The sequence below is a fragment of the Rhipicephalus microplus genome, chromosome 3 (genome assembly GCF_043290135.1).
Source record: "Rhipicephalus microplus isolate Deutch F79 chromosome 3, USDA_Rmic, whole genome shotgun sequence".
Lineage (NCBI taxonomy): Eukaryota > Metazoa > Arthropoda > Arachnida > Ixodida > Ixodidae > Rhipicephalus > Rhipicephalus microplus.
The window spans coordinates 116,387,633-116,414,817 of record NC_134702.1 but is presented as its reverse complement, the minus strand read 5'-3'; the positions used below and the strand labels follow the sequence as shown (position 1 = coordinate 116,414,817).

At 42.3% G+C, this 27,185-nt stretch overlaps 1 protein-coding gene across 1 annotated transcript; it reads right to left on the bottom strand.

Moving 5' to 3' along the window:
• Window positions 1–26,940, bottom strand: LOC119182226 (neprilysin-1). Its single transcript, XM_075887997.1, has 7 exons — window positions 26,845–26,940; window positions 20,865–20,900; window positions 20,616–20,793; window positions 19,433–19,630; window positions 17,090–17,322; window positions 13,538–13,725; window positions 1–343 (listed from the first exon to the last, which is right to left on the bottom strand). Exons 1-7 carry the CDS (start codon window positions 26,938–26,940, stop codon window positions 1–3), a joined length of 1,272 nt encoding a protein of 423 aa, XP_075744112.1.
• Between the last annotated feature and the right edge of the window lie 245 nt (window positions 26,941–27,185).

The window sequence follows — 27,185 nt, the reverse complement described above, 5'->3', positions numbered from 1 at the left end:
TCATGGCCAGAAGGCGCACTTCTTAGACGGGTCCATGCGAGAGCCTGGTGCACATTCGAAAGCATCTGAGAATTCGGCCATGTTCATTATTGGCACAATGCAGCGGGAGGGGTCTGGGGTGTACTTTTCGATAACCACATACCGGCTCACGCACACCTTGATGCAATAGCCAATAAAGAAGAGATGCTCGGCAGTACGTTTGACGCCCGGAAGCGTCACATCCCATTGAACAAGTGGTAAGGTAGTGAAGGCCACGTAAAAAACACGCGGTGCCAACAAAATCAGCCAAATTCTCCGAGTTGATGATGTCGTTGAGCACAGCGTGACGGGCTCTCGTCGCCAACTGCAAAAGTTTCATAAAAACACTATGAGCCAGATGCTTATCTACATATGCAGCTATTCAGCACATAGCATAGGTGCTCATACTCAAGAATATTTTACGAAAACAAATTTACAAAAAAAAACTTTTTGAGCTTTTGCAGATGTATTCAATTTGAATGACAAAAGTAAACAACACTTGACAGAGAGTAGTTGTAAAAAATATCATACTGGCGCAGTTTAAAAATAACTATGGTGGTAAGATTCTTAAATTCATGCGGTTACAATTGCATGTGAACTGCCAGTCGCACTGTTTGACATTATATTGTCTACTTGCAGTGATGCTATGGGAACCCAAAAATACTCACTCGTACCTTACGTTATGTTAGCCGTTGTAGTATGGGTCAAGTTCTCCACCTTAAAAATATCCCGCTTCGCCATTTGGGAATTCCGTTTACATGCATCGTGTACTTCGTTTGCACGGGTGCTGTTAACTACGGCTACTTGCTATATGTCTTCAAAGAAACAAGCTCACCTGCAGAAACTATCAAAGAACAAGCACTCCCCGTTTCGCCTTCATAAAACATAAACTTCGACTGGAAAAATCCAGAGTTCCTTTCTACAATTATGAATGAGATGCTCGCACAAAAATTAGAGAAACTTTCAAAGAAACTTTCTAGTCCCCCTTGAAAGGACCATTCAAAGCTTTTGAAAGCATTCATGCAATGACCTTTGCAGTCACGTATCGGGAAGCGGTGCCCTTCCTTGACGGACTAGGATACATTCCGATAGTGACTGCAGCACCGCATTCTTGTCGTAGACCTGCGCCTGCGCGGATCTCCGGTCTACGCATCAAAAGCAGTGACCGGTGGCCCGCCCGCACCAAAGCAGTGGTGGTTGCGGATGCGAGCACTTGACTAATTGCTGTTCCTACGTTCTACAGGTCAGTTGGTTTTCCTCAAACTTTGGTATTACGTTTTGTCTTATACCGCAACCACCACCGCTGCTGCTGCTGCTTTTTGTGTTATTGGGACATTCGTGTATTCACGTTATAAGTTTCTTAGCACTGCTGCCAGGCCTGCATTGTTCTGTTCATAGCAATGACGAAGGATTTTGTGAAAGCTCTCGATGATTTCAAGCGTGAAATGAGACTTGAAATGCGCTCTGTTAAAGAAAGTGTGAAGTTTTGTAGCGACACTTGCGATGAAACCAAGGCGATTAACTCCGAACTGAAAGCTTTGAGGCAGGAACTGAGCGTCCTGCTCAAAAGTAACGAAGATCTCAAGAAAGAAAACAAGCAGCTAGCGCAACGAGTTGATGAGCTCGAACAATATAGCCGTTTGAATAATCTAGAGCTTAAGGGCGTGAAGGCAGCAGACAATGCTAATGATGTCATACGAAAACTTGGCGAAGTTATTGACGAACCAGTTTGTGCTGCTGACATTGACACATGTCACAAGATAGCAACACGAGTAACGGGCGAGAGCAACATTATCGTTCGCTTCGTGCGCCGAGACAAGCGACAGGCCGTTCTTGCGAAAGCTAGGAAACGACAGATCACAAATCAAATGCTAGGGCTTCCTGGATCCGATAGGGTGTACGTTAACGAACATTTAACCCGTGCTAATAAGCAACTACTGGGAGCCACAATTGCCCGCAAGAAAGAAATGTCTTGGAAATTCGTTTGGACAAGCGGGGGCAAGATTTTCGCCAGACGGAATGAATCTTCCAATGCCGTCAGGATTGCCGGTGAGAGCGATTTGTGCAAAATATCACAATAGCTGTATTATTTCTCGCTTGAGGAATCATGGCTATGTTCCAAATACCGACTTGTTCTTTATACAACTCTGAATCTTTCAACGCTAAGTTCCATAACCGACGCCAGGAACTGTCTGTTATTCACTTTAACATAAGAAGCCTCAAAAACAAAGGCGACCGCCTCGATCACCTTTTTACCTTACTAACAACAGAATTTGATGTATTAGTATTTTCTGAGACATGGTTGCTCACACATGATGACCGCCTTCATTTCAATAACTACGCTTATAACGGTCTCCTACGTCCCAATGGAAGAGGTGGAGGCCTTGCTATATATGCTAAATGCTGCTACCCGCACTCTGTTCTTGAGGACTACTCAATAATGAGCCCCAGTGTTGAATGTTTAGCGGTATCACTGCCCAATGTAATTGTCGTAGCAATTTATAGGCCACCGACTGGAAATAAGCGAGAGTTTCTAGATTTCCTTGAAAAAATGCTTGAAAATTTGAATTCTAGCACTCTTCCATTTGTACTCATGGGCGACATTAATATAAATCTATTGCATGACGACCCGTGCACTGCCGATTTCAACGGTGTTATTTCATCTTTCGCATGTTACAATCACATTACTTTGCCTACTAGAATTACTCTTGACACAGCCACCCTTTTAGATGTTTGTGTTACAAACATTGAACCGCGTAATATTGAATCTGGATTACTGAGTTCGGACATTAGCGACCATATTCCAATTTTTTGTTTTATCAACAGAGTGCGCGAACGCAAGGTTACAGTTGATAGATATATGACGCGGCAAATAAATGATAAGAATTTAAACAAGTTTCAATGCCTCATTCGGAATATAAACTGGCATAACATATACAGTATTGATGACGTAAACAGGGCGTACTCAGAATTTATTAAGAAGTTTTTAAATGCCTATAATGACGCTTTTCCTCTAATTAGAAGAAGAGTAAATAGGAAGAAGTTCAGAAAGCCGTGGATAACCAAACATTTGCATGAAAAAATCTGCACTAAGAACAAAATGTACCACTCCTTTATTCAGAATCGGGATCCCAACATTCTAAAAGAGTATAAAAAGTATCGAAATCAACTGAGTAAAGAATTAAAGACAGCAAAAACAAATTATTTTATCGAGCGTTTTACGAGAATCCAAAACGACAGTGGTAAAGTATGGAGAGAAGTAGCTAATCTAACGAAAGGGAAAGATAATAATGCGCTGAACGAGATAAGTACGCCGGACGGAAATTTGTGTGGTTTTGATTTAGCTTGTGCTTTTAATAAGTACTTTGTCAATGTTGGTAAACCGCTCGGTGATACACCTGAACCTGATAATGTATTGATTAACAATATTACTTCTTTATCGAAGTCTGTGTTTTTCTCACCCAGTTCCTCTCAAGAAATAGTGATTTTAATCAACAAGTTAAAAAATGATGTATCTGCAGGTCATGACGATATAAAATCTGTCCCCATTAAGCGAGTTGCGCCTTTGATATCTGATGTATTGTCTTATCTTGTAAACCTAATGTTTACTACTGGTGTGTTTCCTGATGACCTAAAAATCGCCAAGGTTTGTCCGATATACAAAAGTGGCAATCGAATGGAAATGTCAAACTACCGACCAATTTCTGTGTTACCAGTATTTTCCAAATTATTTGAAGGAGTTATCAATTGCAGGCTCGAATGTTTTTTCACTAAACACAACCTGATATCTGCTTGCCAGTACGGTTTTCTGAAGAAAAAATCCGCAGAGCAGGCGCTACTCGTTATTAAAGACAAAATACTTGAAAATATAGAACACAAACACTACACTCTTGGTCTCTTTTTAGATTTTCGAAAGGCGTTTGACTGCGTACAGCACAATATCCTTTTAGAAAAGTTGAATTACTATGGTGTACGTGGTGTCACACATAACTTAGTGCAGGATTATTTACGTCATAGGATGCAGTACGTACGGGTGAATGATGTTGCATCTAACCGACTAACTGTCACTTGTGGAGTCCCTCAGGGCTCTATATTAGGACCTCTATTGTTTTTAATATATATTAATGATATTACTAAACTACCAGGCTCTCATGACATGATTATGTATGCGGATGATACGAACATATTTTTTACAGCCAAATCTCTTGTACAAGCGGAAGCTACGGTAAACTGGTACTTAGGAAACTTGCAGTCATGGCTACAACGCAACATGTTTTCCTTAAATTTATCCAAAACTAGCTACATTATTTTTAGGCCAATTAATACTGCTGATTCATATAAGGCCAATATTCAATTTGGTCGGGTAAGAATACATGAGGTTGACTGCATTAAATTTCTTGGTGTCTGGTTCCACCAGAACCTTTCATGGAACACACATGTGTCAAAATTAGCATCTGAAATAAGTAAAAGTGTTGGCTGTCTCTACAAAGTAGCCTGTCTGGTACCCGTGTGGTTGAGACTGCAGATGTATTATGCGCTTGTGTATTCTAAGTTAACCTATTGTATTCTCGTATGGGGAACAACTACGCCTACTAACTATCAAAAACTACTAGTACTCCAAAAGAGAGCCTTGCGGTGCATTCATGGGTACCGTGGCAGACCCAAAGACTTTTCCACGTTGCCATTGTTCCGTACTTACGATCTGCTTAAAGCGAACCAAGTCTACCTCTTTCGACTGTTGCAATATATTAAGAGCAATCAACTGCACACTCAAGACTTTACTTTGTCTAACGATGCATATCACTTTCGAAAACAAATCCACCGGGTCCCCAAAACGCGCACAAACTATGGCAAACAAAAATTAAATTATCAGGTCACTGTGGTTATTAATAAAATGTTGACGGATGTTGATTTTGATGTTGCATTGAAATTATTCAAAAAACAAACAAAGAAATATTTACTCGAATCTGATTTGTGCTTTGTATAAGCTTGTATTAAGTTTATATTCTGTATATTTATAATGCTTTGTATTTTGTCTACGCTGCATGCTTGGCAGCATTGTGTTACACTGGCAAATGCAGCTAACACTGCAATTATGTGTTTTCGTTTATTTATGTTAGACTGTACAAGGGAGCCGAGGCCTCTGTCAGGCACTCCAGCCTTTAGCCCCGGCTACCCCCTTTGTGTGAAAGGAAAATAAACTTCACTTCACCTCTCCGTCACAGGTATCACTTCACAAATCCACTACCCGATGTTGCAATCTGTCAAATACGAGGGGAGTTATACAGGTCTGTCGCACGCTCGAAGACCTTCTCCCCTCCGCTAGACCTAGTGAGTGCACTGAAAGCTACACTGGTGTCAATGGAGGGGGTTCGGGTGTAAAGAAACACTTGTTTTCTTCAAATGATTGCGTGGCCACCGCCAAATTGCGTGACGCTCGCTACTCCGTAGTACAATGTAACAATTGGCTACGTACCAAAATGTAATCAAGGTACAACGCATGACCATCAGAAGAAACCATGAACAGCTCCCATCTAGCACATCATTCTCACTTTCGGAACCAGGAATCTCCCCAGCTCGCTAGACGCAGGATATCTGAAGATCAATGTCAGACCATACATACCGAACCTGAGGCGTTGCTTTGAGTGCCAAAGGTTCAATCATGCATCACAGTCATGCAAAGGTAAAGCCACTTGTGCCAAGTGCATTGCGAGTGACCACGCGGCTGAGAACTGTAAAACATCCCCGTGTGGTGTCAACTGGTGGAGTAAGAAGAACGAGGTGATTGCGCTCACCATCAAGGAGAAAATTGCAAGTTTCGAAGCGAGGAAGAGCCTTCGAATCTTACCTCGGAGAAGCTTTGCCAGTGTGCTGTGCAGCAGAGGTTAGCGCCACGACGGCCTCAGGAGCATACAGGTTCTACGATCAGTGGTCCTGTAGTACCTCCACATGCCCCCTAGGTGGTAGCGGCGACTGCTGCTTCATCACCATCAAGCCAAGCGGGCCTGTAGACCCCATCTGTTCACGGACCACGAATCAATCGAACACCAAGGCTTAAGAGAAGCGCCTCAGTGCCTAGCTCTCGATCATCCTCCGCCTTCGATAAGGCTATGAAGGTCGATCGAAATACCATGGCGACGCGAAAAGAGCAGCGCTCGCTGGAGAACGCTAAAACAGGAAAAATCCTCCTGAACGAAAAAAAATGGACGTGTAACCTGAGTGGTTACGGCTCTCGCTTACGATATGCATCTGTCCCGAACACACACATGTCACCATCATTTTTTTACAATCACTTACCTAAACGAACCTCTTTTTTTATATCACCATGGCATTATTAATTATACAGTGGAGTTGTAGAGGCCTGATTCACAATTTATATGATGTCAAAGACATTATGAATACGTTCTGGCCTGTTGCTTTCTGTCTCTAGGAAACTAATCTAGGTCCAAAAAACACAGACTTTCTGAGAGGGTTAAACATTTTTCGAAAGGATTGTGAACATGCCAACAGACTGTCGGGAGGAGACGCCATTGTTGTAAAAGGCGTCATTTACACTCGTGACATCGCATTAGACACCTCTCTTGTGGCAGTTGCAGTTAGTTTCATAGCGCACAAAATCATGTCCATCTGCTATGTTTACGTTGCCGCTCATTAGCATGTAACTTGAGGTCTTAATGACACAACTCGCAAAACCATTTGTTTTAGCAGGTAATTTTAACGCCCATGATTCGCTATGGGACAGTGACAAAAAAGACCGAAGAGTACAAATAATTCAGGTTTTTAGTTTGTCGAACAACATCTGTTTTTTTTTAACTCTGGTGCACCAAACTACTTTTCATCAGGCCCATGCAAGTTCAGCTGCCTCAATTTAGCGTTTTGCTCGCCATCCGTTTTTAATGATGTTAAGTGGAAAGTGCTGGAAGCTTCGTAGGGCAGGAATCATTTGCCCGCAATCATCAAAGTATACCACCCACATTACCGACGATTCCTCAAAACCACGCCACTGGCTAATTCATCTTGCGGACTGACCCCTGTTCCGGGAGAATGCGAAACTAGAACACATCGTGTCGCAGAAAGCGAGCATCGATGAAGTAAACGACAAAATCACTGAGTTCATAATAGCAGACGCAATAAAAACAATACCGCAATCGTCAAATCATGTTAAAAAAATTGAAATGTGTGGTAGAGAAGTGAATGTACCGAATCAAACGAAGCTACAAAATAAAGCTTAGGGCATCCTTAAGAGTTACCTTACGTACAGCTACCTTATGAACTTTAAACAGGCTAAAGCCAAAGCTCGGTATAAACGGAAGCAAGCAGAAAAATAACTTTTGCAGGACATCATATCAGCTATTAATAGCGCAGTCGCATCCAAAAGATTGTGGGAGTAGCTGAACAAGTTCACTCGCTACTACACATCCTACACTATACTCATTTTTACAAGCTCACACGTACAGATAATAACACAAGAACAAGCGAATGTACTAGGGGAACACTTTTTCAACATTTCCAGCTCAGCTAACTATTCTGATACAGTCCTAAAACACAGAAAGCCTGCAGAAAAGCAGAAACTGCCTCTTACAGGTGCATCGCACGAAGCCTCTAATAACCCTTTTACATTACAGTAACTAAACATCGTGCTAGCCATTGGTAAAAGCATGGCAGTGGGTCCTGATCGCCGCCACTATTCTATGCTAGCACACTCTCCGAAGCCTCCAAGAAAGTTATACTTACAATATTCAACATGTTATGGCGATTCGATACAATGCCAAAACAGTGGAAAATACTACAGTACTTTCATTTCTGAAAGTGGTTAAGACCTCAACCTCTGCGAGCAGCTACGGACAAATCGCTCTCACCAGTTGTCTAGCAAAACCGTAAGAAAACATTATGAACAGCAGGCTGTCTTTCATCCTTCGATCGAGAGACTTGGTAGATAATTATCGATGCGGATATAAGAAAAGCTGTTCAACCACTGACCACCTCGTTCGACTGGAGCATGAAATACGAGAAGCATTTTGATACAAGCAGTACTGTTTCACTGTTTTCTTCGACTTAGAGAAGGCGTATGACACCACGTGAAGAAACGGAATTCTGCGAGACCTCACCAATCTAGGAATTCATGGTAAAATACTAAGCTACCTATCAAACTTTATGACCGAGAGAACATTTCAGTTGCGTTTGGGCACTGTGCTTTCGCGTACATTCCTCCAGGAAAAAGGCGTACCACAGGGCTGCGTTCTCAGCACAACGTTGTTCATAGTAAAAATGATTTGGAATTATCAGGTCATACCACACAGTTATGCTCTCGCTATAGGTTGATGATCTACAGATTGCTTCCCGTGGCTCGAACTTAACAACCTGCGAGAGGCAACTCCAACTTACCATAAACAAATCAGCAAATTGGGCTGACATAAATGGTTTACGATACTCAACGCAAAAGACTGTCTCTGTCTTATTTGCAATGAAAAGAGGACTACTTCCTGACCCAGTTCTGACACTAAACAATGTAGCAGTTACTATAAAACCCGAACACAAATTTCTAAGCGTCACATTCTACAGTAAACGTAGCTTTCTGACTTATATAGTACACTAAAAATCAAGGCAACTAAAGCCCTTATTTTACTGAAGATATTGTCCCGTAAGCACTAGGGTTCTGACCGACTATGCCTACTCAAGACTATCGCTCTGTTCTACGCAGTGTTTGTGACTACGGGTGTGTTGTTTACGGCTCGGCAAGAGTCTTACATCCGGCGTCTTGACCCGGTACACAATCTCGGTCTGCGTTTATCCAATGGCGCCTATAGAACTTCTCCACTTCAGAGTTTATACGTAGACTGTGATGAACCTCCACTGTACCAGCGTCCGGTACTTTTAACGCTCTCGTATGTTTTAAGAATCAGAACACTGCCTCAACATATTTGTCATGACCTCGCAACAAAACTTTATTCACACTTTTGCTACTCTAACAAGCCACATTCTAGTAAACCGCTGATTTTACGTTTTGAAGAACACTGCCGTGCATACGATATTTTTAATTACGTTATAATATCGCCACAAAACCACCAAGACTGCCTCCGCGGTCTGACCTGATTCATATTTGTGATTTCTCGCTAACCCACTTAAAGAAAAACACACCCCGCCAGATCACATAATTCAAGAGTTCCACATACCTCAAGATAAATACAAAGGCTATATGCAAGTTTATATGAATGGCTCAAAAGCTGAAACCCACATGGGCGTCGATATTGTGATGGAGGAAAGCGCTGTCAGTATTAGAGTGCCTCAACTCAAATTCGTTTTCAGGGCCGAAGTATATGCCTTATGGGAAGCAGTGTGAGAAATCATCACGGGCAAACGCAAAAAAGTAGTCATATACACTGATTCATTAAGTTAACTGAAAGCGCCGTATATAAAATATGACTGTGAACCACTACTTCAAACCACTTCTTCAGTATTCTAAATATGATTGCATCAAACAGTGACAGCGTGATTGTTCGTTTCTGCTGGGTGCTAAGTGATGGAGGGATACCAGGCAGCGAGAAGGCAGACGAATGCGTCTCTCTAGCAGCGCAAAAGGTCTTTAAAGAAATCAGTATTCTCTTCAAAGACATCCATCGTATTATTTGTCTAGCGTTTTCATCGAAATGGCAAAGACTGTGGGACTCCTGCACAAACAATAATCTGCACCTGATGAAGCCCAAAGTAGCCAAATGAAAAACGTGCCGTCATCAACAACGTTACCTTGAAGTCATTCTATGTACACTTAGAATGGGTAACACGCACTTCACACACAACGTTTTGCTTAGAAACAAAGACATGCCGCAATGTCAGACATATCTACAGCCATCAACAGTCATACATATTCCCATTATGTGTCTGTACATCGAAACAGAAAGAAAGAAGTACTTCAGAGCACTATATAAACATCCCAAACGTTTGCACCCGAGTCTATTTCAAGAGGAGGATCCACTTGTTTCTTTGTCAAATGTTATCAATTTCTTGAAAGACAGTGGGTTTTGCATATTATTTGGAATTGCATGCAAAGCAATGCCTGTCACGAAACACCTTGTGTTTGATGCGGCTTAGATTAAGTTCCACTTGTGCCATTAAACCCAAGTTAACTAAATAACTCTAAAACTACATGACAGCCACGCCATTCTCAATACTAAATCTTGAACCAAAGATTGAACCTTCTCAGTCTCAAGTATGCACCATTAAAAAAATTGCAAAGCAATATTACTTCATTCCTTGTTCTTGAAAAGACACGCAAAAAAGTCATTATTTCCAAAAATTTAATGATTGTCGGAAAATGTGATGCTACCTATTTGCGCACTCCTGATTTTTTTGAAGTCTCTAAGATTGAGTTCAAGAAACATATCAGACCAAAACTACCTTCATTGTGATTTACAGGGCATTCACAGTTATATAGATGTACTAAGCGTTGTTGTTCATGGTACAACTACGAAAAAAAAATTGCAGATTCCACGTACAGTGGGAATCCTTGATATAGGAAGCACGAATGAGAACTGTTGATATTATTTTAAAATCAACACAACGTTACAAGATGGATGTAAATGATACCATACTTGACTTCAGTGCCATGATTATCATGTTTGGATGCGGCGTTTACCTTCGTCATCTATTCACGTCACGTGATACCAAATTTAGTATATGTGGAGCTAGCGAAACGTCCGCGAGTACGCTATAAGCGTGGTATGTTGTCATGTTTGGACACGACACGCGTGTCAGGATTATCAAGCTTTCACTAGTCATATATTTCGTCATCATTTGACGTCACGTAACACCAAATTTGGTATATGTGTAACTAGCAAAATGGCCGCAAGCGCATTATGAAGGGCCCAAAATACTTCAATGTAGCGTTGATGCGCGCGCATGCTGAGCACAGCGACGCTACGTTAGCAAAACGCGAGCACTCTATAATCTGGCACAAGGCGCAACCAGCATCCGTCGGCGCGGCTCGACGGCAACCGGCGCAAAATGCGACATGCTGCATTTCGTGCCGTTGCGTTATCCAGACAACACTGCGTCTCCCTCTTTTCGTGACGGAGGGATGCCGGGCGTGCTAAAACGCGCATGCGTCAAAGCAACGCAGTGCGGCACGCGCCTGCAAGTATATGGCAGGACCGCTGCCTGGCGTGGCAACACCGGCGTGACGCAACGAAATGAATGCCAGCGAGCACACGCACCACGTCACGTCGAAAAGTAATGGTGTCTTCAATGTTGCATGTAGTCATGTTCTCACATGACAAGCATTTCATGATTATCATATTTTCACCAGGCACAAACCTTCGTCATTCATTGGCGTCATGTATTACCAAGTTTGGTACATGTGAAGCTAGCCAAACGGCCGTGAGCGCATTAACAGCGTAGCATGTAGTCATGTTGTTACATGACACGCATCTCATGTTTATCATGCTTGCACCAGTATCATACCTTCGTCATCCATTCACGTCCCGTAATACCAAAATTGGTATAAGTGAAGCTAGCGAAACGGCCGCCTGCGCATCATCAGCGTGGCATGTAGCCGTGTTGTTACGTGACACGCATCTTATGATTATCATGTTTGCACCAGTAACATAACTTCTTCATCCTTTTACGTACTGTAATACCAAATTTGGTATATGTGGCACTAGCGAAACGGCCGCGACCGCATCATGATTGCGGCATGTAGTCATGTAGTTATATAACACATGTCATGATTTTCAGTTAGGGTCTGTCGCTTGTGTTCGCCATGCAATCATGCTATACCAGTTTTGCAACATGCCATGTGAACGAAACCAGCGCAAGAGCTGCTGGACCATGAAATGTAAATCATGACAGTCATGACATGTTATCATTTTCTTGTTAAAACTAGTCCAGTATGTTCTTCATACAGTTATGTTGTGCCATACAAAGTGTGGTATCGATACCATTATCGAAACGGCTAGGAGAGCTTAAAATCATAGGCAGCTAGATAGATAGATAGATAGATAGATAGATAGATAGATAGATAGATAGATAGATAGATAGATAGATAGATAGATAGATAGATAGATAGATAGATAGATAGATAGATAGATAGATAGGTAGATAGATAGATAGATAGATAGATAGATAGATAGATAGATAGATAGATAGATAGATAGATAGATAGATAGATAGATAGATAGATAGATAGATAGATAGATAGATAGATAGATAGATAGATAGATAGATAGATAGATAGATAGATAGATAGATAGATAGATAGATAGATAGATAGATAGATAGATAGATAGATAGATAGATGGATGGATGGATGGATGGATGGATGGATGGATGGATGGATGGATGGATGGATGGATGGATGGATGGATGGATGGATGGACGGATGGACGGATGGTTGGATGGTTGGATGGTTGGATGGATGGATAGTTAGATGGATGGGTGGATGGATGGATGGATGGGTGGATGGATGGATGGATGGATGGATGGATGGATGGATGGATGGATGGATGGATGGATGGATGGATGGATGGATGGATGGATAGATAGATAGATAGTTAGATGGATGGATGGATGGATGGATGGACGGATGGACGGACGGATGGACGGATACGCTCAAAGTCACCGAAGTTAACTAAGAAATGCTTTGCATTTAAAAGAGCTGTCACTTATCACGAGGACGCAGCCGAGCGTTCGTGCAGTACGGATACGAGCGCTCGTGCAGTACTCAGTCATTTTCATTCACTCGTTTTGCGAATATGACTAAACGCACCGCACCATTTCTCAGGGCTTTCTGAAAGCAGCTCCTCATTATATCGTCAAGACAAATTTGGACACACAGATACTGAATTGTGATAATCTGCAGCCTTTAAAACAACGGTACCCAATTGGGTATCCAGGAGGCGAGAAGGTTAAAACCCACAGCAGCCAAAAAAAAGTGAGAAGACGAAATGAAAAAGTGATGTTTCTTTTATCCTTTAAATGACGTTAGCAGTAAGGAAGCGCTCAGACAGAACCAAAACTTAACTTCAATTCATCTTTAACATTCTACGGATGGGAATATGCACGCTAACGGAGGTGTTCACAGTACCGAATTTTCTGACTCCGCTGATTGCCAGGCCATCTATTCAGGCACGATTATGACAATGTAAGACAGTTCAGTGACGATCGGTGATTTGTTAGTATTGGTAGCAACGTTTTTAAAGACTCATTATCAAGAGCACCTATTTGTAGAGGCCCTGAAATCTAAACAATTTATTGTCACTATTGTAGACCTATTTAGTTCCATCTTCAAAAAAACTGTTATCTTTATTCCCGTCAAAATGTAAAGAAAGTGCGTTTGAAACAAAATTATAGAGCGAAAGAGAAGTCCATCATTTGTTACCAAAAGGCGCACTTCTCGCGTGGATTCATCGGAGATCCTGGCGCGCAGCCAAAGGCACCGGAAAACTCCGGCATGTTCATCAAAGGCACTATGCACCTCGAGCGGAGTGGCGCGTACCGTTTTTCTAACGTTGTACGCTCAGCGCACCATTTCACACAATGGTTGATGAAGAACAAGCGTTCTGTTGATATGTCGAGGTTGACTAATTTTACGTCCTTGTACTTTTGGGGCGACGACGAGTAGGCAGCATACGCAACCATGGTCCCCACAAGATCAGCCAGATTCTCCGAGTCCACCGTGTCGTTCAAGGTTTCGTGCTGGCCGCTCAAGGACAGCTGGAAGTAAACGGAAAGCATTTAGGCTACAACTCATGCTGATCAAAGTAAAATAGCAGTGTCGTTCGCTTATCTCGTCAGATATATAGAACATCACTTTTATTTCCCTTCAGTACTCTACCCTTTGTTTGACGTGGATCGTTCCACATGCGCTGTTGTACGGTCATCTGATGAACACCCCTGATAGTTGAAAGAACTTTTGATGTCCCAAGCCTTCTAACACTTACCTAAAGTGCATACTGTTTTGGTAGACAGCATGTTGTGTCGCACATTACGGGCACAAACAAAATACCATTATTATCCTTATAAGTGGAGCTGCTGGCTGTATGAAGAGGTTAAATGCGTTTCTTTGTTTTTTAATCGAAGTCAAGAGTGACCTACAGGCAGGGGTGGGTTTTGTGCCGATATATATTTCTTCCCGCAAAAGATAAGTAACAAAAGTTAGCTTCAGATAAACAACATTCGCTGATCTCGCGTTGTTTTGAAGCGGTTTCGAAACCGACAACCAGATTTGCTCAATAAATTTGATATCATAGATGTTTCTTCTACAATGAAACTACCTTGTCTGTCGACATGGTGCTTCGGTTTCTTTACTTAATAAATAGGCAATTTTTATAATTTAGCTGGCAAATTAGCGGATTCCAAACTTCCAGGTCGTTGTTATATTGCCAAGCGCGAAACATCAGCCGATAGGTCGTTGTTGATTTAGCATTTCGACAATTAACATCGAATATATTACTATTTATTGACAAGCACATTTGAGAGCACAAACACGTTTATTGGCATATAGACATCCAGCACAACCGCACTGAAATACAGCACGTAAGACGCTGTTGTGAATGGTCACTTTCAAGCAGGTCTGGTAATATCGCCACAAAGTTTCTAGTCAGTTTATCGTAGTTCCGAGCACGCGAATATCAAACTTTTTTAACGCACGTTCAGAATATTCATTTCCTACTTTTTTTACATATCTCCAGCAGGCAAAACAACGTAATAGGAGTTTGTCTTTTGAAGTAATCATGCCACGACAGCAGGCAAAATCGCTACAACGTTAACCACGTTGAACTGAAAACAGCAGACTGGAAATAGCTGCATGTACCAGATATGCAGATCTAATGCGATGTACGAGAGTGCTTATTTTACTGATTCTTATTTAACGCAGTGCAGGCGCTGTCCGCCACACCAACTTAGAAAGCATTTTGACAGCTATTTAAATGTTGTCAACGTTGTTGTGGTACATTGGTTTTATTCTCTCTGTGACGCTGCAGTGCTACAAAATACAAGCAAATAATATCAAAATTGTAAGTGCGCCGTGAAATTTCCCAGAGATAGTTTGACCGCATGAAGCGTACCTTACTCACAACTACAAATATCGAGCATTTTGTACCCTAAAATGTTGCAGAGACATCTTCTTCAGACACAAAAATCATAAATTTTCATACCAACGTTTCATGACCAAATAGACACATTCTAAAGAGACGTTAAAATAAATCATACTCACAACAGATTTATGCGAGTGCCTCAAGCAGAGCGCCCTTTTAGTGTACTCCTTCACGAACTCGCTCGTGAGAATTGTTTTGTTGTGTTTATTCACTTGTATTCCGTCGGCGTCGAATGCGTGCATGATTTCGTGTGCTATTATCTGTGATTAGGAAAACGTAGAAGAGGAAACGAGAAAAATAATTTGTAGAATGGTGCTATTATAATCAGCGTTTGAACGGCATTCAAATAAATACCAGCATTGCTTCTAAAAAAAACAGCCGTTGTTTTCCTATACTCTCCGGTGCCGTGATCGTAGTCAACGCGAGAAACACCGAACTCCTTAACGACCAATACAGGCTCGCGTTCATGCAGTCCTTGCATTTTCTTCTCAAACGCTGAGAAATGACATTCAGAGATGTAGACGGAGAAACTGATGAAGACGTTCGCTCTCCACCATCTTGGAGTTTGTGGAGGGGACCGAAAAATGAACGCCTACGATTAAGCGCACTCAACTTGCTCGACAGTATCTTCGCTATCGGCAAATGGCACCTAAAGTGTTTTTGCACAAATCTATTACACAGTATCTGTTACACGAATTGAGGTAATGTTTGGTTGACTCATTTATTCCGCAGAAAGAACACTGAGGGGAGGCTGCCAGACCAGCTCTGTGTAAATATAAGTTTAGCTGCGGAACTCGACAACACAAACTAGTGATTACGACTTCCAATCCTTTAGTTGGACATATTTTACTTTGGCAATGATACACGAAGTGCTTAAATTTTGATGTGGCCGTTAGTGGAGGTGAAGTAAATTTCTCTAACAGTAGTTTCTTCCTTAATGTAGTGCCTGTTAGGAATTCGGATGCCGGTTATACCTCAATAACAGGTCCTTTAAAGATGAGTTTACCAGTGCATCTGGCACTTCATTCATAAATAGGTCCTTATGTCCTCGAATCAAGACCAATTTGATCTCTTGGAGATTCGGGGGACTGCGGTAAAACTATTGCTCTGAAAGCACTCTGAGCTTGCAAGCTCTCGTTTGCAGTAAGAGAGGCACATACTGATAGCGAATATGTCAAAATTACTGCCGAACGTTCTGCGGCCGTTATTTTACGAACAGCAAGAATTTTCGCGAAAACTTGTGCTCCAAAAGTGGCACGAAATCTCAAAGGTTAAGGGAAGAAGACAAGTCTAGGATAGAAGACAAATGCCAATTACACATTTTGCTTCGCTTTGTGACACATCTGTCGCTATGGCTGCTTGTATTGACATACGTGCCACGTAATCTCTTAATATTGCTTCTGGAAACGTAGTGGTGTAAATAAAGATATAGATGAAGATATCACTTATTTGTATTTTAACAGCATTGTTAGTGGTGGTGATTGAAAGTACAGAATTAGTTTCAACGCCTGGTTTATCAAAAAACGCTGTATACCCGAATTTAAGGCTCCGAAATCTCGGCCATTATTGCTCAAAAAACAAAACAGGCCGAGCAACTAAAACTATTTTTAAGCGCCTTACCGATAATTCATGCAGTCTCAGAAATGACTGCGTAGCTAATTATAATAATAGCAGTCACAACGTGGATAGCTTTTATAATATTTGCAGTGACAACGTGGGTTTTCTCTCGTCCTTTTTCACAGGACCTTATTCGGTGGTACATCTCCCGCACTACAACAAATAAACGCTACTACCCCTAACACTCGACTTCAGCACAACTGCCACGCCAGAACTAAATTTCGCGTATTAAAATTTTGATCATCATCGTCATCACGTCGCTCGCGACGGAGGGCCCATTCTTCGTGTTATTGCCAGGATGAGGTACGCATCGAAACTAAATCGAGTGGGACAGTGAAATTTTTGCTTTAAAAATCGGTACTCACCATTCCAAGCCCACCGTAATTGAGGGCGATTGGCCCGTACAAATACAAGAATGGACTCTGCATTATGCCTGGGGATACGACAATATCGTTGTAGGGTATTATGTAGAAACCGTTGGGTGCAGCCTCGTTGTACAGCAAAGCATTTTGGTCAGTCCAAGTATAGTGAGAAGATAAAGACAGGACCTTCATCCACGTGGGGAAAAAAGGTTCCTGTGGTGAGTCTGGATAAGGCCCTGCGATAGGCGATCAACAATACGTTCTTACGATAATCTTGGTCACTCACAATGAACACACTAAGCATACAAATACCTTTGACTGGCTTTTCATCAATGAATGATCGCCGCTCGAGACGTGACGGGCTTTTAAGGGCAATTTATCAAAAATGCACTGCTATTCGCCAGCTACTTAAGGCAGCCGTCAAATTAGGCTTAACTCAAGGAATCTATTCTTGTTATACCCGCGCCACACGGGCAGAGAAAATGGCATTTACCTCCTAATGCCTTCAGATTGAAGGTCATTCGCGTGGTGCCACACGGATGAACGAAATGGCATTCGCCCAAATGTCATTCGTCACCTAATGCCATCGCCAGAACTCATTCGACTGACAAATGAGTACTCTCGACGGCACAGCTGATGAAGTAATTGTATAAAACGACATTGATTCGACTGGTAGGAAACCTTTTGCGTATTTTATTTACACTAATCACTTAAAAAACTGCTTAAAAACTTGTCTTCGACTGGTAGGCGCTGTATAAGAGGTGAGCCAGGCGCCATTTTTTTTTACCCGGCGGATCTGACTAGCTTTGGCTTGAGTTGCTACACGATCGGTTGCAATGTCTTGAAACAAAGTAACGAACGAAATCGAACGGCAGCGTAGTATGCTTATTTATACATTTAATTATTATCGGATGTGTACGAAGCTTGTGAACGCTTGTTTATTTTTTTATTGCTACTCACCGGATGTTCACGAGGAAAATTCTGCGATCGACATCATCATGTTAAATGTCAGTCACTTTGGACGTGTAGCAGCGTCGCCGAAAAAAATGTCATTCGGGAACAGAATGCCTTCGCTACCGAATGTTTTCTTCTATGACCGTGAGGCACTGTTATTACTCAGATATAATGTTAGTCTGATAGTTTTTTTTCTATGACGCCAATTGAACTACAGCAAAGAGATCCAGAGTGTAGTTCAAATTTTTCTACTTGAAGGTTAAAGTTTCTTTGCTTGAAGAGACAGAACGTCACATGTGGCCTTAAAGATGTGGACTAGAGTTTTTAAGATAATGCACGAAATTTAGCATTTTAGGCATGGGAAACGATTGTTGCAACTGTATTTCTGGGGGAAACAACTACAATCATCAAAACCGGAGTATTAATCAAACGTTGCGGAAGTCCTGCTCAACGATGTCTGGAGGATTAGAGCGAATGTGTTTTACAATTCTTAGGCGATAAATGCATTATAATCTTTAAAAAATAACTGGAAGTTATACAGTATTAAATTATTAAAGTAATACACACAATAAAGGGATAACGTTCGGTGTACGTGTGTCGTCGTTACTGACAAGAAAAAGCAGCCATGCTGTTACGCCTCACATCTGCATTCGGCAATCTCACGCTCAACACACGAGGTGTGTCGTTCATATCTCAATCATCGCGTGAAAAATGTCACATCATATCCACGAAGTTACTGATGATGACTGGGGCGAAGCTCTAGAGAAATTCATCAGTAAAGCTAGATTCACACGAGCAGACGGAGAAGGAATTTTTCCAGCGGGCAGCGCATTACAAGACGCACACATTGTGAAAACCCCTGACCCTCACACTAAGTATATTCTAGACACTATACCCGCGCCAACCAGCCTCCTCAATTTGTGCCACTCATCTAAATGCATTAGGTATGAAAAGTGGTTTCAAAGAGCGTTTGATCTTGGGATCCAGATGGTAGATCCATCTTAGAATGCCTTCAAGAGGGCATCCCAAGATGGTCCTGTCTGTCTGTCTGTCTGTCTGTCTGTCTCTAAGGAGCTTCGTCCCTAAAACCACTAACGCCATTTAGTGATATTAATTCCAAGGTCTATACATAGAACGCGTCTGCTGAAAAATTCAGGAACTAGAGGCCACTACATAAATACTACATATAACATGCCACATAAATACGGAGGAGGGAGCGACCTACAGCCTAAAAAATTTCCCCGCTAAAAAAATGTGACGCTGGCTTTTGAACGCGGCTAATCAGTTATCTCTGTTGGAACCACGTGTCAGCAAGTTTGGTTCATTCATTGAAAAAAAAGCTATCTTGTTGAACTGATTGCTATGCCTTTCATTATATTGATGAAAACTCACGGTAAACCTCTTCGACGAATGCTGGATCTGATCGCCGTCCTTGACTTCCCACGTAGAAGGTCACGTCGATCAACTTGTTGATAAGTTCATCACGAATATCGCGGCCAATCCAGTTTGAGGAATTCAGGGCTTTCTCGAAGGCGCTGCGGATTCGATACGCCATGCGCTTTGTCTGGTATATCAAGCGTGGTGGAACCACTGTTCGATAAATAGGCATACCAAAGAAGCAAGTTGCTGCAATCGTATTGTCATGTACACAAAGCAAGACACATTCAATACTAGTAAGACGTGGACCTATGCAGATGATAATAAGAATATGCAGTGTATAATCTCGCAGAAGCAAGCACAGGACCGAGTTGAGTGCCAACACATGAGAAAGGCATTCATGATTATGCGATGTTGATTATGACATTTTGGGCGAGTCGGTACATACTCGGAGATATGCAGCTTACAAGTGTGAGCGCTCGCTTGCGTTTTGTGTGTCCTCTCTTCGTCAAAATTGCGATGTATTTATCTGAGACAGTTAGAACGTATACTATACTTAATTTAAAAAGATGGTGTTTCACGGCACACCATAATAATGATCTAGGCGATTTTCAGTACTGATGCGGCTGCGTTCACCAAAATCTTTATACACATCTATGCTTTGTATATTGTAACGCTTTGATGCTGTAGGAATGCGAAAATCTTTGCCAATTCATGGCCAAAAATACAATAATCTTAAAATAGTCAGCATTCTTGTTAGCCTAGTCATACAATAAATAATTTTTACAAAGATAAACATCCTTAGATATGACTGTGTCACTACCAAAGCGGTCACAAACGAAAATACGTGGCGTTATTTATTAGACCATTTTGCGCTTCCTTGACCGGCCACACACCTCGCCTTTCCGCATTACAAGGGCCTTGCGAACAATCTGCTCCGTTTGTGTCAATAGAGCTTCTACCCAGCATAGGCGGCACTGATGACGTTAATATGGGATACGCTAGGCTTTCTAAAAGATCTGAATAAAAAAACCTATATTTACACAGGAAAAATCGAAAGCTGTAAATACGGAAACCTTTAGTTGATACTGGTTTGTAAACCAGCTAGCAAATATTTACAGAAATGTCAATTTCGCAAAATTTTGTTTTCAGAGCGTTACCTTAAGACAACCTTACAATAAAAGAAAAGTAGACTTACCGGACGTGAAGTAGGAGCTCATGACCGCCAGGTTCATAAATTCCTTTATCTCACCGTAGCAAGCCGTGTTGGCCGAAACGTAATTGCGAAGCAATCGTGGCACTGTGTACTTGATCAGCTTTCTGTAGAAGCTCCAAGCGACTAGGTATCGCAGCCCGTCTTTGCCCACAGATTCACTCTTGAATAGATTTAAAAGGATAGTAGTACTTTGCGGTATATGCGAAATTATGTCCGTACTTTTATATGTACCATTGGTATATCTGGTGATAAATGTCCCCCACTCAGCTGCAAACACAGAACAAGCATTACAGTACCATTAAAATCACACTATATTAATTTCTTTCATGTTATCTTCATCTAACTAATTACTCTTTGGCTTCTATGGCTGCTATCACATGCATCCAAATTAATTTCCGTTCATACCTCTACAGGCAAGAGCATAACTATCTATAGCCCTCTGGCGCCTATGCTGCTGAAAGCGTACTCTTAAAACAAGACTTCATTTGCTCTGAACTGCCAAAACCTCTATCTCTTGTGTCAAAGTAGCATTGCAAGCGGCATCTCTGGGACACAAAAACACGAGAAAGTGCCTGTTCACGCCACTCCAGCACACAAGGAGTCGTCAGCGCACCACTAAGTTGTCCATGAACGCGAAAAAAATCATTCATCGCAAGAGGAATACATTACTCAGCACTGTCTGCAAAGATTACAACACGACGCGAGAATCGTGCTGCTGCGGTGTTTCAGATTGCACAGATTTGCATCGGCATAGGAAGAGGACGACCTCTTCCGCCAGTGTATGACTGCAATCAACATGAAAAGTTATGAGCCTAGTAAAAGTGCATGACTGAGTTCATTTACAGCGTGTATTGAGGCTGTGACGACAGCTATTTCACTTTAGAGCAGCAATTTCCGCGCAGTATACCTGTAGTATGCAGTGCCAAATCCTTGCCGTACTGTTTCGTAGGTAGCATGGCAATATAGAAGATATTGAGGCCCGCACGTGCAAGCACACTTCGCACTCTAAGTAGATGTGTAAAGGCGTTCTGTCATGACGCCAAAAATTGTAAACAGCAGGAAGTGTGGCTTTCGACTTATTCGGACTGCAACATATCTTCACTGTCGCTATAGGCAAATATGTGCCAGCGTCGCTGTATCTCCATAAAATCTTTCTCTGACTGGCACTTTCGCACCGCGTGTGCGCTGCGAGTGCCAGGCATGACTGAAAAATTAGGGAGTTTCAGAATACCGTTTGCAAGCGCTGCGGGCGAAGCGGGTGCCATAAAACTTTAGGATAGCGTTTGCCCTGCTGCGAACCGCAACGAACGATTGCAGCGACACCGTAGCCTAGAAACCAGCGCTTGCGGGCCACATGCGGGCCACATGCGGGCCGCCATCACCGCACGCAATTTAGGATTTTCTACGTGCGGTCCGCGAACGCGAACGCCGACTCACGTTACGACGCATGCGCAGTGGCAGCGACCGCACCGCAAGGGCTCGTGGTGCGCTATTCTAAAACTCCCTATTAGAGACACGTGTGGTGCGCGAGCGCAAGCCTGAGCGGGATCCAGCGCTACGGTGACGCCGGCGCTGAAGTACCAGTTCGGTCTAGCGGCAATCAAAGCGTGTCGCAGTTCGGCTGAGTCGAAAAACGTGCTGTCAACTGTTGAAGTTGCTTCCGTCGTCAGCAAAACTACTATTGCGCTCCTGCAAAAAAGTACGGCAATGGCGAAAGCAATAAAATATGTTGGTCTGCAAGAGGGACATCAAAACTTAACTCCTGAATACCGACTATACTCGGCTCTATTTATTTTAGGTGCCAAAAAGAAAAAAAAACGTCCCATAGATTTCCGTAAAGCCAAGAAAATTCTGAGGGTCTCTGACAGGCGTGCTGAAGACCAGGAACGACTGCATCAATTTGCGATAGTGCCTGAGACTGGTGGAGGCTCTGATATTTTCAAATGCTCTTTTATTAGCGTGGTCGCAATGTTCGTTTTTTTCGAACAGCTAGTAGTGATTAAACAATGAAATTGGGCGACAGGCAGGTATTGTCTCAAATACGTAGAAAATATGAACGTTTGCTTGTTGGCATCGTAAATGCTAGTCACGCTCAGCAGTTAAGTAGAATTACATTTATTGTAAGGTACGTGATCGTCATTTTCCTGCTATCCTAAATTTTTCTCCCGAAAGTAGACTGGATGCTGAAAGACACACATTACAAACAATATCACAAGTACTTGCTAACTATTGTGAAACTATAGTAGAACTTTTCACTTACCCTCAGTAACAAATGGTTTCGTATAAAGACCGAGCTTGTGAATGGGAATGTTCGTCCCCACACTTTCTTTGCCAAGTGCGGCTATTGTGATGTCCTTCACTACAGGGAGAAGGAAGGAGTAAGTAAGGCAACTATAAAGAATTTAAAAATTCAATACTAGTACTTTCCCACCAGAGTTATACCACAACTATACTTTTTACGAAAGTTGCAGTGAGGACGCCCGTATGAAAGGGTTTAAAAAGAGCTCAAGAATACCGCACAGATACCACGCTGTTGTGTCAGAGGACGAGATTGCTAACGGCAGAGCTATTTAGGCTTTTGTAGTGGCCGCGTAGCGCGAACAGAAACTTTCTCGGCGCGCTCTTTCTTCACCGTCTTCTTTGCTTCTAAAGCACATGTACTAATATCTCCAGCGTAGAAAAAATCCGATAAGTGAGAGAACAAATACAACTAAAAATAAACAGCAAAATAAAAATCTTCGACGAACGGAAATTTCTGGCCAGGTGGGACTCACACCGACGCACCCAAGATCTAGATGGGAGTGGTGCTACCACGCAATTTTCCAAGTATCCTATCAGAGCATAACATATCTTTGTATATCATGGTATGGCAAAGTGGTCAAAATGGGATCTGAGAGTAAACTGGACGGAGAGGAATAAAGGTAAGAATAAGCATATAGGGAAAAAAATTGACGGAGAAATAGACAGGCAGAGATGTTGAAAGGAAAGAAAGACAGAAAGAGAGAAAATTAAAGAACACACACACCTTCAAAAAATGAAAGTGAAGCAAAGAAGTACTGGAAAAATTCAGCAGACCGAAACAAAAATCTCAGAAAAAATTAGATTGAATGCAATAGGAAACCAGTATAGGAGAGAGATAGAAAGAAGGGAGAAAAAGAGAACTATAGGAGTACCAAGAGAGACAAAGAAATAGGCGTATTTGGGAGAAACAGGCTCATTTGTGTGCGCGCGTGTGTTTAATACACACGCACGCACAAAAACACCCACACAGTAGATTGGACCAGCGTGCGCTATTATCACCGAATGAGCTCGTTTTCATCGTGAGACCTATCGAACAAAATGCGTTAAAGGGGCACTAGAACAGTTTTTTAAGTAACCTTGAAATGAACTCACTGGAAGAGCTTTTTGCCTCACGAACTGAACGACGCGAAAATAAAAAGAAAATCGTCCAGTGCGAGTGAAGTTGCAAAGGTTTGTCGCATGCTGCAATTGCATTAACCTTTCTCTGGTCCCAATGAAAGCGCTGGAAGCTATGTAGGGAAGAGTAGCAGCGGCAAGAAAACTACGTCACCCGCGCCGCATGACCTTGAGCCCTTCTTTATATTTTTTTCTTCTAATGCGCGGCCTTTTCCGTGTAATCGCGCGAGCACGCCTGGACAAGTAGCGGTCTGCCGCGGCAATCTATGCAACGAGCTTTTTCGCACACGGACGACTTCTTGCTCACAACCAACGGGGCCGACGCCGACGGTGGAATTTCTGCGAGACGAGCTTTCTAACGCTCTCGCGTTAAATGTGAGCGCACGTCGAGTACTGCGGAGAAAGAAATACGGCAATAGTGAGTAGCACGAGGAGGGAACGTACTGGCAAGAAGACAGGTTCCGCGTCCCCCGCGTGCAGCGCCACAATACGGCGCACCATCTCAAGTTCGTTGTTGTCGAACGCACCCACTCACTGCATTTGGCAGTCTTTCTGTTAGCCAGGCAAACGTGCTACGCTCTGCATGCGGCGATTGATTTTAGATGTGCTGCGCGAAGCCATGTCAGTCGCGCTACTCACGGCATGGTATGGAAGCTTGCTTGTATACACATTATTTCGAACTGTTATCCTCAAGTAATCGTAGAACACAAACACCAAAGCAGCTGCTCCATGATTACGCATTAGACAGAATCGTAATTGGCAGAATCGTAGTGCATTAGGCAGAATCGTAATGCTTATATTTCAAAGTGGATTAGGGTCTAGAAATGAACAAAAACGTAGACGTTTTTGTTCATTTCTAGACCTCAATGCACTTTGAAATATAAGCATTCAAGGGTTGCGCTTGGAGAAACAACAATAAACTTGAATACAACTCACGGTGCATGTCGTATCCGCTTATCTTCAAAGCAAGCTGGTTGACAAAACGCGGCGTCACTCCGTAGTTGGATAAAATTGATTCGTAGTCCTGTATCCTTCGGCTCTTGGCGAACCACGTTTTTTGTTCGCTACTGTACTCAATCTGTTAAGAAAAACGCAAACGTAAACATTGGTAACTGTCCTGAATATTCGACTTGGAGAAGCAATGTGGCAACAGTATCTAACAGCGGGTAACAAGCAAACCTCAAGGAGAACATTCATTTAGTTGAAACTTTAATCAGGCGTAGCTCGCGGCGACTGACCTGTGAATCGCGTGTTTCCAAAACTCGCCCACAACCACAACTGGCCACACCAAAGCAACAATAAAAAATTGGCAGTGAGAACGGCCAAACGGCTCCGAGCACGCAATGAAGGTGGCATGTAGTCACGTTCTTACATGACACTTATATAAAGATTTCCATATACTTTCGTTATCCATTCACGTCCCGTAACAAAAAAATCTGTATGTGTGAATCTAGCAAAAGGCTTACGAACGCACCATGAGCGTGACGTGTAGTCATGGCTTACATGACATGAATGTAGTGATTACACGTTAGAGTCTGTCCCATATGTTCGCCATGCAGTCATGTCATACCATACCAGTTTTGCAATATGTCTTGTGAACAAAACCACCGCAAGCGAAGTGAGGCCAATGAATGTAAATCATGACATTCATGGCAAACATATCATTATTTTTAGGTTATGACTAGTCACGTATGCTCGCCATACAGTTATGCTACACCATGCCAATTTTGGTATCAATACCGTAATTGAAACGGCCAGGAGAGCAAAAGCTGCAGGCGGCTAGATAGACATTTACGCTGAAAGTAGCCGAAGTTCGCTAAAAAAAAGTTTTGCACTTGAACGTTGTCGATCCCTGTGATATAGGAACAGGTATGAGGCACGAAAGTGAAATGCTTCTACAGCACCCTTAGATGTTGATGCACCCGTGTTGACACCTGGTGGCACATCTTCTTCCTCACGACAATGAACTATTCACGACCGAGATAGACTTTCCGAGGATCATGTATTACACGCACGTGAGCCTCGTTGTAATCACACTTCAACTACAGGCGTTCGCGAAGCGTGCAAGCAAAATGGAACTGTTTCAAACATTTTCGAAAAATTCGCAGCTCTGTCATTCTTGTAACTACTGTCTGCTAGCATATCCTATCCTTTATTATAGTTTTGTCATAGCAGCCTGCCTTGCCCCTAAATAGCTTCTTTTTCTTGGACACGTTTATGACAATACTTGGTGAAAACATTGAAATTTTCATGGCGCTTGAGTGGCGTTACAAATGGGTTCAACTGTACTGCTGTTGATTCAACAGCTTATGTCAAGAAAGCCCTAGGCATAAAAAATAAACAGGTAAATAAGTGAACTACGCAATGAACAAAAGTTTAAGACATTTGACACTTTTTCAGTCAATAATGAATTAGGGCATCACTTCTCACAATAGCTAATGCAGAGGGTAGTTTTGCGGCACCGGCTGATTCCTTATAGCTCAAGCTTGATTAATTTGCTGCTTTACTTGTAACGAGAACCCTACTTGTCACACAAATTAAGTTAAATGTGGGCAATTGATCATCAAGTAGTCGTTGCGTGCGTGTATTTTTCAACGAATAAGTGATTCTGTAGCCACTAATAATGCGTCGTTGCTATAGGGACCACCTTCTACGACGTTTTCTTGTTAGAAAATTAGGTCTAAAGAACTGTGAAGAAAAAATGTGCCACAACCATATAGTTATTTAGAATAGCACACTTACTGGTAGTACCTTATCATCAGGCAATGAGTTAAACAGATAGTTGTTTTCTCACCTGAATTTTTCTTTTGGAATTGACGAATTCCAGCTCACCGAAAGTAATAGCTACCACGGCCTGCACTCCAAGATCCAGAGAGCCGCGCACCATCATCTCAACCGGGTTCACAGTCGCCAATCTTGTCTCGTTGAAAAAATCGAGGTTAAGCGATAACATCCAGTCGACGAGGTATTTCGTCTTTAATACAAACAGGCCAAAACATTGCTAAGTAAGGCAGCCTCTTGTGTAAGTTTCTTTTCTTTTTTCTGGTCTGTTTGTGCTACGTTATTATGAACCCCGTCCTAAGGCCGATTGCGTTTTGTTAAGAGGATTTTCACTCAAACACAAATTACAATGCG

What these genes read in the sequence shown, in the direction of transcription:
- LOC119182226 (XM_075887997.1), bottom strand. Translation starts at nt 26,940, where the DNA reads ATGATGGTGCGCGGCTCTCTGGATCTTGGAGTGCAGGCCGTGGTAGCT. An exon ending in ATTCCAAAAGAAAAATTCAG is followed by an intron (nt 20,901 to 26,844) that starts GTGAGAAAACAA and finishes CTGTGTTTGCAG; the next exon opens with CTGAGTGGGGGACATTTATC. An exon ending in GAGCTCCTACTTCACGTCCG is followed by an intron (nt 19,631 to 20,615) that starts GTAAGTCTACTT and finishes TTTATCGAACAG; the next exon opens with TGGTTCCACCACGCTTGATA.